At 48.5% G+C, this 14,600-nt stretch overlaps 1 protein-coding gene across 3 annotated transcripts in view; it reads right to left on the bottom strand.

The window, feature by feature from the left end:
- LOC135264130 (roundabout homolog 1-like) overlaps nt 1-14,600 on the bottom strand; it is a 141,554-nt gene that overhangs the window by 84,485 nt on the left and 42,469 nt on the right. For all 3 annotated transcript variants that reach the window (XM_064352819.1, XM_064352820.1, XM_064352821.1), the window contains one exon: nt 6,172-6,498. In XM_064352819.1, the coding sequence (XP_064208889.1) occupies nt 6,172-6,498 (327 nt within the window). The remainder of the gene's footprint in view (nt 1-6,171; nt 6,499-14,600) is intronic.

Here is a 14,600-nt window from a genome sequence, read left to right on the forward strand (position 1 = left end):
GACACACACACACACACACACACACAATTCACTCCCCACTTCACACCTGCAATTTATATGTGAAAAGACACGCGAAGTGGAAAAAGCCACACACCTTTCCGGAACATTCTCTGAGCACTATAATGAGCACCAGTCCCCCCCCCCAACCCCACCCCACATGATACCACAAATAATGAATTTTTATCTCATTTCATCTAATGGCCCAGACAGTACGTGAGCCACAGTCCTAATGCACCTCATCTCCGCCTCTGCGTCTAAAATGGATGACTTCATTTAGAAAAAAAAAATTATATTTACATTAAGAACTATATTAATATTTAAAGTTTCCATTTTAATTTCCCCCACTTGCCCCATTATTTCCCATCTTTGAATATTACACTGTATTTAAATATGACAATAACAAGCAAACAATGTTTATTAAACCTCTGGAGACAAACCTTTAATGAATGTAAAATTAGAACTGTGAAACAACAGGCTTCATTTTCATAACGTATGGTATCAAATGGCAGTTAATGGTATTTCTAAACTTATAAACATCCTCTCATGGGTTCAAACTACGCAGCGTTTCACGAGGAAGCAAAAGCCTTGTAAAAAAGATCATAAGAACTTTTAAGAAAAAACTAAACTGAGAAGAGTCGTTCAGCCCATCTATGCTCAGTGTTTCAGCCAGAGAGCAGCTAGCAGTGCGTCAGGCCTGGTCTTGAACACACTGACGGCCTCAACCCGTGACTACATGACCAGGCGACATGTTCCACACGCTGACAACCCTCTGTTTCCACCACTGAGGCCTGGATACTGTGTCCAGTTTCTACCCCCAGGTAGAAAAAAAAGCCAAGCCCATCTCTGTCTGTAGCCCTCTGAAGTGTAGGTTTTTCTGGAACGTTTTGTATTTTAAAAGTTCTAAGTCAGTGTTCTAGAACTCCGTTGCTTTCAGTTGCCAGCAGTGATTGTGACATCAGCATTAGAATGTTCAGATAAGAACGTTCTAATCACGCATTTGTGACCTCTGTGACCATATATGGGTTAAAACACACAGAGTGACCGAGCTCTGGCGCGTTGAGGAAGGGGGTCACGCGGTCCGATCGCGGCCTGTAGGCCTCGCGGTCATGTGACTCACAGGTCGGTCACGCCCACGCTGCGGTCGGCCCACGCCCAAGATAATCGACACACACGGCCCCCCCCTTCCTATCTCCTCGCAGATGACTAAACCCACTGAAGCGCTTTTCGAAAATGTTGAATTCCCCTTTTGCGGGGAAATAAGCGAGAGATCTGTCTCCCGTAGGTCCAGTTTCACAATCCCATGACTAATTTTCGGGATTACCAACAGAAAAAGAAACAAAAAAAGAAAACCCAAAGAAACCCCAAGAAGTGATGGAGGACCTACAGCTGTTCCAAATGAATGATGTGCTTTCCATCTCTCCAAACAGAGAACAGGGGGAGAGACATCCTCTCTTTAGGCAGCCAGTGTGCCCCCCCCCCCCCACCCCCCACCCCCCACGGTCAGCGCTTAACAGCTCCTATTAAACCGTCCAATCAAAGCGTGAGCCCCGCCCCCTCGGTGGAGAGAGAGAAACACGCAGCCACCCTGTACCCCCTTAAAATGCACCCAACACCCCCTGAAATAACCAGTGCCCCTGAAAATGCAGCCCCACAACCCCCCGAAAATGCATGGAACACCTGAAACACAGGTGCATGCAGGTGTAGAAACATGAAGGAAGGGGGACAGCCTGTTTATCTAGCCAATAGCAAACAACTCACACAGACAGACAGCTACGTTATAAAGGCTACGACCGGACAGCTGAAGAAGCTGGGTGTGTCAAATCCCAAAACCAATGTCATTAAGTCCTGATACCATCTCTGGAGATGACGGTGCCATTCTCCTCCATATCTCCCTGCCCTCAACCCCATTACCCAGTCAGAAAACCAATGAACCAGCGACCAGACAAAACAATCATTTATTACACTATCCAGCCACGAGATCGCTAATTGGATTAAGAGCTTGAATCCTTGTAAATTAACAGAATCGCTCATAAGCAGCTTCATTCTCGGCAGTAAGGAGGAGATCCTAATAACCTTGCTCAGAACAATCTCTTCTTCCTCGGTCGCCTTTTAACAATAAGCCATTACGCACACAGGAACTCTCTCTCTCCACCTTAATGCAGCGCCCGGGGGAACTCCGGCATTTCAGCATTTGATTATTTGATCTCGGGAAACCTCGGAATATTAAAATATCGAAGGAAGTGGAACCCCGCCAGCAGCTAGCTGTGGACTACAGGTAAAATTAATACCCAGAATCCTCTGCAGGTGTCCTCTCCTGCTGACATTACCTGCAGGTCCCTTCGGCTTTGCGTTCTCTTGTTTTTCTCCTCGGACTAATAATGCGTTTTTAATTTCTCGTTTCATTTTTTTAATATCTCCTGCTTATGCTACAATTAATTTCCTTCCTGGGGAACAATAAAGCACATTTGTATTCTATTTTATTATATTCTATCCTGCTCCATTTCACCGCATTACGCTTTATTGTTATTGTTAAATTTGATTGTGTTGTGTTCTGTTGCTTTATGTTCTGCTGTAACGTGGATAAAAGCAGCTCTGTGTGCTACAGAAAGACCGGGGATGTTTGAAAAGAGGCTCATTGACCGATTCTGACCCCGGAGAGAGACTGTTTAAAACTCCCCTCCCTTCTGAGGGATGAGAACCAGAGGGGGAAGACCGGAGAGGAGGAGGAAGAGGAGGAGGAGGAGGAGTACTTCACTCAGGTCAGCGAGAGAACGCTGCACGCTGACACACCCGTCCGCCTATCCCTACCCCCCCCCAAACCCCCCCACCCCCACCCCCCTCGGGAATGTGTAAATAATCTCCTCTTTCTGCCCAATTCAGAAATCAGTCACACCATCTCTCTCAGCTGCTCGTCTTTCTTTCTCCGCATCCCCTGCATCCCTCCCTCCATCTCTCTTTCCCTCTCTCTCTCTCTCCCCCCTCCTTCAATCCGACACTCTCATCCTCTCCTCTCACCCCCGCTTCCCTCCCCTCTCACACACTCATGCACAAACACACACACACACTCACGCACGTTCAGTCTTACACACACACACAAACGCACACACGCACACACTCATGCACAAACACACACACGCACACACACACATACGCAAGCTCAGTCTCACACACACACACACACACACACGCACACACACACATACTCACGCACGCTCAGTCTCACACACACACACACACACACACACATGTGCACACACTCACACACACACAGACAAACACTACTCTATATTACCTTCTCACTCACAGGCCTCAGTCAGCCTCACACAGAAGCAGACTGCAGAGTTGGAGCAGGGAATTGGGGCTTTTGGGAGAGCATTCCACAGCTAATCAGCCTAAGGACCAGAAACAAACATCAGAAGAGGACAAACGACCCTTCGGACCCCGTGATCAGAAGATCCCGTCCCTCCCTAATTCGGTACGGGACGGTCTTTAGTGTGTAAGTGTGAGATTCGGCAGGAAGAGACGCTGTTCTGTTCTCGGGGCGCACGCTCTGATTGGCTGGGTTTATGAAGTGCCGTCACACACCCTCGGACTCCTGCTCTTCAGATTGGGAAAACCCCTCCACCCCCCAAACAAACACTCCACCCCCCTCAGGGTGACAAATCCATCCACACATGGGACATCCACACACACACTCGCACGCACACTCGCACGCACACACACTCGCACACACACTCGCACGCACGCTCACTCTCACGCACACACACACACACACGCACACTCGCACGCACGCACACACACACACATACACACACACGCACACGCATACGCACACACACAAAAACACACGCACACACACTCACACGCACACACACACACACTCACACAGTCGTTATGAATCCTGGTCCACTGACAGGTGTTTTCACACAGCAGAGACAGCAGCAGCAGCAGAGACTCAGATAGTGAGGTCACGGTATACAGCTCACAGACAGACAGACAGACACAGACCAGGCCACAGCAGGACCCCCATTCATCACTAATAAACCCCACACACAGGCCCGCCTCACTTTAAATAAGCACCCTTAGGCCTGCCGGGCGGCCATGACAGTGGCTGCAGGGTAATGGCCCAGAGGCCAGGGATAACCAGTTTCAGGGATAACCAGTTTCAGGGATAACCAGTTTCAGGGATGACCAGTTTGAGTCAGGCGTGTGTGATTAGCGCTCAGTGACCTGGGACCCCGCTGTGTCTCCCCACGACGGGACCGGAAGTTCCCGTTACGGTTAAATATCCAGCCGCTAACTCCTCACAGCTTAGTGACTGTGGTCTGACTAGCGCTAGCTCTCCTGTAGTAGGGTGCTCAGTGTGGATGGGAGAGTGCTTCCCTCGAACGGTGGAGGACCATAGAGGGAGGGAGGGAAGGAGAGAGAGAGAGAGAGTTATACAGAGAGAAAGAGAGACAGAGACAGAGTGTGAGAGAGAAAAAGAGTTTTAATAAAACCTTTATGGAAAGCGAGACAGAGACATAGAGAGATGGAGAGAGAGAAAGACAGAGACAGAGAGACAGAGCGAGAGAGGGGGGGAGAGGGATAGAGAGAGAGAGAGAGAGAGAGAGAGAGAGAGAGGTGTTTGAGACCATGCACACAATAAGCTAATGAGTTACTTTAATGTCAAAGCCATTTCGGAATCAATTTTGCTCCCCTTCACATAAAATGTGGTGTTCCCCACGGGTCAATTCTTAAGTCACTGCTGTTTTTAATTTACATAAATGATTTGCTTATGATGGCCTCACAGCCAATGCAAATAAGGAGTTGAATCAAATATCTATATGGCTTAAGTTTAATAATCTTGAACAAACTATAAATAAAACTGGGGCAGCAGTACAGTATATATGTGTAGAACTGGCCTTGTAACCTGATGATTGCAGCTTTGCTTCCCAAGCAGTATCCTGCCGTTGTACTGTTGGACAAGGTACTTAATCTGCAGTGCTTCAGTATATATCCAGCTGTATAAATGGATAATATCTAAAAACGCACAACATTGTGTAAATCAATCTGGATAAGAGCATATACTAAGTGCCCGTAACGTAATGTAAATTATTTCTTATTTGAGCCAAAGAAAAGAAAACGATTGGTATATACATATATGCTGCGGTTTTGGAGCAAGTAAAGGCAACAGAATTCAATGAAGTAAAAAAAGACAACCGGCTGAACTGGAAATTACATATGAACGTCGTTTCAACTAAAATAGCAACGAACAGATCGGATCTGCGGTTAGATTGTCATGAATTCCCTGAACTGTCCCATACCCCACGTTTACAGTCCAACGGAGGGAAGGCCAGAAAGCCTGTGGGACAAGGCCAAGAACCCACGACCGCGAAAAGGAGGATTAGCCTGAGCTAACGGTATGTCAAGTGCAGGGTGATCAATAAGCATAACAGCACACACTCAAACGACCCCCTTATCAGCACACTCTATGAGGCAGTTATTTTAACCTGGAAACCGAGCGGCTGTTTCCGTGACGATAAAGGCGGACCGAACGCATTTCCATGGAGATAGAGGGGTAATTTCCTGTGGGGGTGTCCCAGGGGTGAGGCATTCACAGCAGGGGGTTACTGGATATAACTGAACGTGAATGTACTTCAAAGAAACAAATAGTGTAGCCAATGTGTCCCAGTTATCATAATCATGAAGTATGGAATTTCCATCCGCTATCTGAGATGAGCAGATGCAAAAGGATGGAAAAAAATAAAATAAAATAATCACAAAGCAGGTAAAAATTCTTCAAGCGTACATACATGCAGGTGTCTCTAATCAACAACCTTGGTCTCCCGTGACAACAGAAACGACAGTTATTTTTCCCTGACCTTCTCTCTCTCCCTGTCTCTCTCTTTCTCTGACCCTCTCTGTCTCACTCTCCTACTTTGAAATTGATCACACAAGCACCCCTCCCGAATGGGTAAATGCTACGTTCCACACAAGCCAAGGCAACTGGTCACACAGAAACACCCCTCCCAATATCAGCTCAATGGTACAGTCCAACCCAGTGAGCGGGAAAGTGAAAAAGAAGGCTGTGGAATGTAGGGACCCATGGCTGAAGTCAATCCAGATTAAAGGGGCCCCATCGCCCCTTGTGGTGGAGAAGAACGAATGCTATCAGACAGCGCCACTTACTGGCCACCTCCAGCGAGGCGTTGTGGCTGACCGCCTCCCCCAGGTAGTTGCGGGCGATGCAGACGTACACGCCCACGTCCGGCCTGACCCGCCTCCCGTGGACGATGCGCAGGAAGAAGAGGGAGCCGCTGGGGAGGAGCATTCGGTAGGAGCGGGGGCTGTCCCGGTCCGTCTCCACCCGCTCCCCGTCCTTGTACCACTCCACGGTGGGGGTGGGGCGCCCCTCCGCCTTGCAGTTGAGGGTGGCCGGCTCCCCCTTGGGCACGATCAGGTCGGAGGGGTGCTCCACGATCTGGGGGGGCGTGTCCTCCTGGCGCAGGCGGGACCCTGGGGGGGGGCAGAGAGATAATTTGGGAGAGGGATGTTAGACACCATGTTACCGGTTCAGTCCTCAGATGGCACACCTGCATATGAGTGCTGCTCTACCTGGTGTTCAAAACCAAAACAGCTTCTTTCACTTCACTTCAGTGCTTGCACTCAGAAAATTTGAGCGTTTCTGAAATGGAACCTTCCTCCATGATGTTTTTCCCCCCATGACTACACGGCAACCACTTCAGGATGCTACCAGAAAATTTGCACACCTCACGCCGGGACATTTCTTATTTATTTTTGTGATGGAACTTACGTGGAACCATAAACACGATTAAAGAACGTTCGGGGAGCGTTCTCATGGCAACGCTACCACACATGCACGCGGGGTTCTAACCGCGAAGGCTCCCCAGCGTCTTCAGACGCCACAAGTGTCTGACCGCCCCGTCGCCTGCGTGTCTAAACCGACTGAGGCTCCCAGCGTTCTCGGGAAGAGGGCGCTCTCGGGAACGCAAAAGCTTGGTCTGAGCTCGCCCGTCCGCCTCTGGCATTAAAGAATACGATGACTCCACCGGAGTGAAGAGAGAGTCACTTCCCTGGGAACTCAAGGAGACATTTTCAGAACATCACTCCTTGATGTCGCCTCTTTCACTGGGAGTTCAGTCTCAACGTTTCACTGGCGAATAGAAGGGAAAATGAGCTTTTTTCCCACCCCTTTACAAACGCAGTGCGATGAGTTCATTTCGGTGCCATCAAGCAGTCCCATCGGCATCAGGGCTGCTTTTGTTTCGGCTGAACTTTTCACAGTCTGGTCATTAATTAACGCTGGTTTTGCAATGGGCATCCGCTGCAGCCTTTGATGCATCTAATGAATAGTCATCACCAGGGTGTGGCAACACTGTGAGAAGCAGAGAAGCAGAGAGAACGGAAGTAACGCAGAGGACTGGAGTATCCGGCGAAACGAGATGATCTTTGACCAAAACAGTCTGTGACTGCGCATCCTGACCCACGGCGGGACACACCCCCACCCCCCCCAAGGCCCGCGAAACTCCGTAAACTCCACGTTCCATTAACGCTGCTTTTGAAGCCAACCGACGTTCTGCTGTCTGGCCGCCCCCACCTCCTACTGAATAATTCCCCCTTTAATATCTATCAGGCAACAGAAACAGGGGGCTATTATGCACCAGTGAATTTGATCACTTAAACTTAGCTGAACATGCCCCGCACCCCTTCATGATGTGTTTTGGAAGATTAATGACGAACCTGTGCACAGGAGTGTGAGGTGTGCATTTGGCTGCACGCGGACGCTAACGCTAACAATCATGCATTCGGCTGCAGCTAAAACGGACCCAGGCTAATCCATCACAATGCAGCGGACGCTAACACTAATGCTAACATGGCGCATTCAGCAGCTGCTAAGACAGACCCAGGCTAATCCATCACAGTGCAGCGGACGCTAACGCTAATGCTAACATGGCGCATTCAGCAGCTGCTAAGACAGACCCAGGCTAATCCATCACAGTGCAGCGGACGCTAACGCTAATGCTAACATGCGCATTCACCCAGCTGCTAAGACAGACCCAGGCTATCCTATCCAGTGCAGCGGACGCTACGCTTAATGCTAACATGGCGCATCAGCAGCTGAAGACAGACCCAGGCTAATCCATCACAGTGCAGCGGACGCTAACGCTAATGCTAACATGGCGCATTCAGCAGCTGCTAAGACAGACCCAGGCTAATCCATCACGGCACAGCACTGCTAACCTCGCTACGCTACGTCCTCCATGCAAGAAATGCCTAGCGCAGATGCTGAAAATGTGTGACTGACTGATGCTGTGTGTGCGTGAGTGTCTGTGTGTGAGTGTGTCTGTGTGTGCGTGTGAGTGTGTCTGTGTGTGCGTGTGCGTGTGTGTGTGTGTATGTGTGTGTGTGTGTGTGTGTGTGCGCGTGCGTGCGTGTATGTGCGTGTGCATGGCTGCATCCTGAAGAATTGGAAAGAAGAGAAAATGAGTAAAACCAGATGAAGGAGAGAGAGAGAGAGAGGGAGGGAGACGGAGAGAGAGAGAGAGAAAGAGAGAGCGAGAGAGGCAGAGAGAGAGACAGAGCTCCGCTGTCTGGTAATTGCTACCATTTGTGGAATTCTACCTGTTTAAGGGCATTAGAAGTGGGACAGGATGATTTATCGCGCTTTAATGTGAATTAAAGTGCCGATGGAGATTTACTGCGCTTTTAATGTGCCGGAGACCGGGGACGTTGCGTTTAATGTCTCCATGACCGAGGGCATGATGTAGCCGTACGCTTCGGAAAAACCCAAGATGGCCGACCGCAGAGTGCATGGACCCCATTACTCTTTTCTGTGACCGGCGGACTGTGACATCACAGCCTCCTGACCCAATCCCAACCCCACACCTTTCAACTGCCCCGTACTTGAGGATTTTAGCACGCACTGTCGTTTAGCAAAACGCGGGGACTTCTTACTTTCGTCCTTAAAAATGTTCCTACGAAGAAGAAACAATGCGAGATTCACGACACAAGCGCAGACCTTTGTTTTTGTGCGTATCCCAGGTGTGTGAGAAGATGAACGCTGACTGTTTGTAAATTCTATGCACAATCATGTTCATGTGATTTGCATAAGGAAACAGCCATGAACAAATACAGGTAAGGAGAAAAGAAAGTGAATACCTGTATGTTCTTGGAAATGTTCTTACACGCGGTCTACGATCAAATGTGAAAGAGGCGCAATGAGTCTATAAATATGATCCATGATATAACATCAGCTTTGACCTTTCAGCTCAAAATGGAGGCTAGGACATGGACAGGGGGAAACCTGATCAGCACTGCTGCCCTGAGCCCCACAGCATCATGGGAAGCCTGAGACCGCAGTACACTCGCAGGCAGATCAGCCTAACCAGTGGGGGGGTTCTGGGATATTTCGTCGCAGGGGTTGGAAACGGATCGATCAGAGCTTCCATCTCTCTCTCTGTCTGGTGGAAAAAGCTCATGTTCCTTCACTTCCTGCCTGAGCTGGAGAGGGCGAGGTGATGTCACTTCCTGTCTGAGCTGGAGGGGGTGAGGTGATCTCACTCACTCAAGGGGGGCAATAAAACCACATCCTCTGCTGTGTCCTAGTAATCTGGTGGAGGTGGGGGGGGGATCCCAACCCTGCTTCATCCTTAACCTTTAACCCCTCCCATTATGATGTCACATACTCTGGGCATCACTCAGGCACAGGTGGATCTGTGTGCGTGTGTGTGTACGTGTGCGTGTGTGTGTGTGTGTGTTTTACCCCACTGTACTATGGGGAATGACACCAGTGCATCAAGACCCAACATGCAGGCAAGAGTCAGAACGCCAACTTCCTGTGCTGAGCTGTCAATCATCAATGAAACTGTATCTGCCCCACACTGGGGGCAGGTAGTCCCCTTTTCACAGCTACCAGCAGCTGACAGGACTTTGGGGAGAAAAACAGCTGAAGACAGAAAAGACTCAGGGCCCTCTCTGGGGTGTCCTGAGATAGGACGAGAGGAAACTGTGACAGAATCTAACACCCACTCCTCTTCCTCCTCCTCTTCCTCCCACACACCCCACCCAGGAATGCACAGCATCAAACACCGCCACCCCCCCCCCCCATCATCAGGTTCTACACAAGGATTTCCATTACAAGCCAACAGCAGCCTATTGAACTGTGTACATGTGTGTGTGTGATTGTGTGTGTGAGAGAGAGAAAATATGTGTGTGCTGTGTGTGTATGTGTGTGTGCATGTGTTTGCTTGTGTGCATGCGTGAGTGTGTTAGGGTTAGGGTTAGTGCATGTGTGTACTGACTATGCATCTGCATATGTGTATAGGGAGCATGTCTTTCAGTTCTATAGAATTAGTCTCTAACTAAATAATTTTTTTCCTCATCTTGGTTGGCTAAACATAGTGCAATATAATTTCCACGGTGAAATAAACACACTACTTAAAATGAAACATCAATCAAATATAAAACCACCACAGTAGATAAAATTACACTGTCTTCGTTCCATTCTGTAAAACAACCCACTTCAGATATCAAAGCAACACACACACACACACACAATTGCAAGCACTCACTCACTCACTAGATAAAATTACAGTCTTTTCATTATATTTTGGAAAGCAACCCACTTCAGATATCAAAGCACTACACACACACACACACACACTGACACACACACACACATGCAGACACACACACACACACACATGCACAGACACACACATACACATACACATATACCCACTCACAGACACACACGCACACACAGACACACAGACACACACACACGCACACACACACACACACAGACACACGCACACACACACACACACACACAGACACACGCACACACACACACACACACACGCACACACACACACACACACACACACACACACAGCAGAATAAGCCATTAAATCTGATCCAGCAGTAGAACACAAGCGGCAGTCGGAGTAAAGAATCTGCTTCAGGTCGCAGTTCTGGACACGATTTGCGCACATAAAAAATCTCCCAGTACAAACACTTCATATTCCTCGCAGCTCAACGCTCCCAGTGGTCAGGGTGCAGAAGGCTGAAATGTAAATGACAGAACGAAGAGAGAGAATCACACAACCCACAGGCAGAGTCAGACCTGACGTCACCCACAGCATCTGGAGTAACGAGAGCGGAACGCACCGAGTATTCCCTGAGTACTCCCAGAAAAATTCCCTAAATACTCCCTGAATACTTCCTGAATACTCTCTGAATATTCCATGAAGTCTCCCTGAATATTCCCTGAATACTCCCTGAATACGGCCTTCCCGTCGCCCCCCCCCCTGCATCCCATAGCGCTAAGGGCATCAGCTGTACATCGGGAGCGTCATGGCCGCCACCACCGCTGTCTGAAATGTGACTGTAATAACATTTACAGGTCCTCAGGAACCAATCAGCGACGGGAGTTCAACATCCCCCTCTCAAGGGGGAGAGAGGGAGAGAGATGGGAGTGTTGTTTAACATCCCTCTCTCAAGGGGGAGAGAGGGAGAGAGAGATGTGTCTGAGGAAAGAAATGTGTGTGGGAGCAGAGAGGAAGAGAGGTCAACACGCTCTCTGTCTGCTCTAGATTGTGTTACGCTCACTGTGGCTGTGGCGAGATTCTCTTTGCAGGAAGAGAGCCACAGAGTCCAGAGAATTCCCTTCCGTGCCCTGATGTGTAACTTTCCCGCCTGATCCAGGAGTTAAGCTGCAGCTGGAGGTAGGCCGGGGGGCTAGACCATTTTTTACAGCCTAAAGGGGATTCGTTTCTGGCTGTCGTTGACGTTCGTCAAACTGTACCACCCCCGTCCATTAGGGGGCAGCACGGGAATCTAAGGCTTTGTTCACACAGGCAGTCTGACGTGACCCGAGTCTGATTTCTTTTTCTCCACACAGTCGATATGCATCTGATCTTTTTTTTTTTTTTTTACTTGAAGCCAAAGCAGCAAATGGTCAAACTTGGAATTTGATATTTTCATAGTCCTGATTTGGACCACAAAATCAGACGCAATTTGGATCACTAAATCCCATGTGTCCGAAATCCAATACATATCCCATACCCGGCCATGTGACAGGTAAAATCAGATTTTTTTTTGTCTACCCCCCCACCCCCCCCCCCCAGAGGTTTTTATCACCGTTTCCAAGGCAACACGCTGTGTGTTTTATGTCGCGAGAGAAATAAAAAAACGCGTATCTCGTCTCAAGCGCACAAACCCAATCTCGCCGCCGCGGAGTTACTGGATCTGAAAAGCGAATCCAACTCCAGTGTTTTGGGCCTGCTGTGCAAACAGAACTTATGACCTGTGCAGTGGAGAAGTTTTCGCAGTACTCCGTATAGAATTACAACAAAAAAAAAAGTGTTGTGCTGTGTGCGTCGTGGCAGACACAGCGAGAGTCGAGTCCACAGGGCAGGCTGTGGAATCAACGGCAATAAAACGGTGAAATTATTCTTATTTTATGAAATTTAAAAAAAGGCTGCGATGAATATTTCAGTGGAGCACCCAGAGGACACAGTTATACAAACGAGAATAAACGTTGAATAAACGAGCGGTAACTCGATACTCCTTTATTCTGTTCGTTCTGCACTTTACAACGACAGAGGGCCTTTTCCAAGCGAACATGACCGCGAAATGGCTTCCAGTCGAGCGCTAACCTTTCAGAAACCATAAAACATAACAAACCGCCACCAACCGACAGTCGAAAATACCCAACCAACAGTAGGAAATGTCTATCTGCCACATTCGGACAGCCAATCAGAAACCAGAAAAAAATAGGAAATGGAATGCTCTCAAAACTTCAAACCGACAGTTGAAAGTACCCAACCAACAGTTGCAAATAAGTAACCGACAGTCGAAAATACCCAACCGACAATGCAAATGTCTGTCCGCCAGGTATGGCAAAAGAGCCCGGAAACCTGGGGGGGGGGGGGGTGGGGGACAGCCAATCAGGGCACTGCAGAGGCCACTTTGCCCCAGACCAGGGTCACACGGTAGAGGGGTAACTAAAAGAGGATCTTTGAGAAGGGGGCGGGGATGAAGAACGTGTGCAAGCTGAAGAAACGTCACATCTAAAGGCCCAGGAGAACAAGAGACGAGCTGCCGTTAACAAGACTTTCTATCTCCTTCTTACTCTTCCTCCACTTCCTCCTCCTCTGCTTCTTCTTCTTCTTCCAATTTCGTAAATGAGTTTTTCTAAAGAGGATTCTGGGAGACTTCAGTGGAGATTGTATCAGCAGGAGAGAGGCAGTTGAGGGCGATTAAACGTTTTGGAACATTTATTCACGATAAGAGGCGGGGGTGATAGGGAGGGGGGTGGTCGGAGGGGAGGCTGTGAGGGGTAGGTGCATCATTCATAAGTATTATGGCTTATTGTTTTCTAATGCTTCTGCAAAAGTGTCTTTCACTAGTTTTTTTTTCAGGAAAACAAATTCAAACAAACAGTGATTAAAAAACCACTGCCATTTTCATCTGATTATGTTTTTGAGCATTCACCAAGAGCAGTGATGCCTTTCCGATGCATCCTGCATGGAGGGTGGAGGGAGGGCAGGGGGAACCATATTTTGTGCACTTGGAGCAGGGTGGGGGGTGGCGGGGGCAGTGTCATTACTGGTCCTGCTCTCTATATAAAAAGTACAGGGCAGGCTTGAGTTCCAGGCATTTTTCTGAAGCTGAATGTAAACTACAATTAGGAAGCTTCTGAGCACAGTGATTCCATCAGGTGTGTGAGAGCGGAGTGTGTGTGTGTGTGCGTGTGTGTGTGTGTGCGCCGCAGATTTGCAGCAGCTGCTGGGCCCCACGCAGGTGCTCTCATTCAAACGCCACAAACCCCGCCCCCTTCCAAAAATACCCCCAAGAATACTACCTCCAAACACATCATCCACTGTTCATAACCTACACTGCTTTCCATTCACGAAAACCCCTGCTATACTTCGCCTCTAAACATTACAACTACTGAATATACATTCCTAAATGAACTGCAACCCCTGAAAATACCACAAAGGGCACATGCACTGAATGTCCAGGGGTTGTGATGCGTCATGTTTAAAGAACCTAGCATTAGTGGTGACGTACCTTAAAAGGGTTGCAGTGTTTTATGGGGTGTTGGTAATTATTGGGGTACATTATTGGGGTCTAAGAACTGCAGCAGTAGTGTTTGTTTAGTGTGTTCCATTGGCACAACACAAGTTGGATGCTGAACTTTGGTTCTGCAGCCAAGAATAAGAAAAGTTTTTGTCAAGCCACCAAGAAACACCAGACACAGGACACAAGCAAAACTACAGTGCATTGCAGTGTTACAGAAGACAGGTTCACAGTAACACTGATCCTGCACAATGTCTCCATACAAATGTGTTTGTGGGTGTTTGTGTCACTGTGTGCGATGTGCATGCTTTAATTTGCATGCAGAAATACGCAGTTGTGTGTAGTTATGTGACATGTGCATGCACGCAGAAATGCATCTGCTTGTGTCAGTTGGCGCATGGGCTTGTGGGTCTGTATGCATGTGTGAGCACCTGTGTGTGCATGTGTGTTTGCCTGCATGTTTGTGCATGTGTGTCTGCAGCTGCATGGATTGATGGGCCTGTAGGCGC

This window comes from Anguilla rostrata, chromosome 9 (genome assembly GCF_018555375.3).
Source record: "Anguilla rostrata isolate EN2019 chromosome 9, ASM1855537v3, whole genome shotgun sequence".
Classification (NCBI taxonomy): Eukaryota; Metazoa; Chordata; class Actinopteri; order Anguilliformes; family Anguillidae; genus Anguilla; species Anguilla rostrata.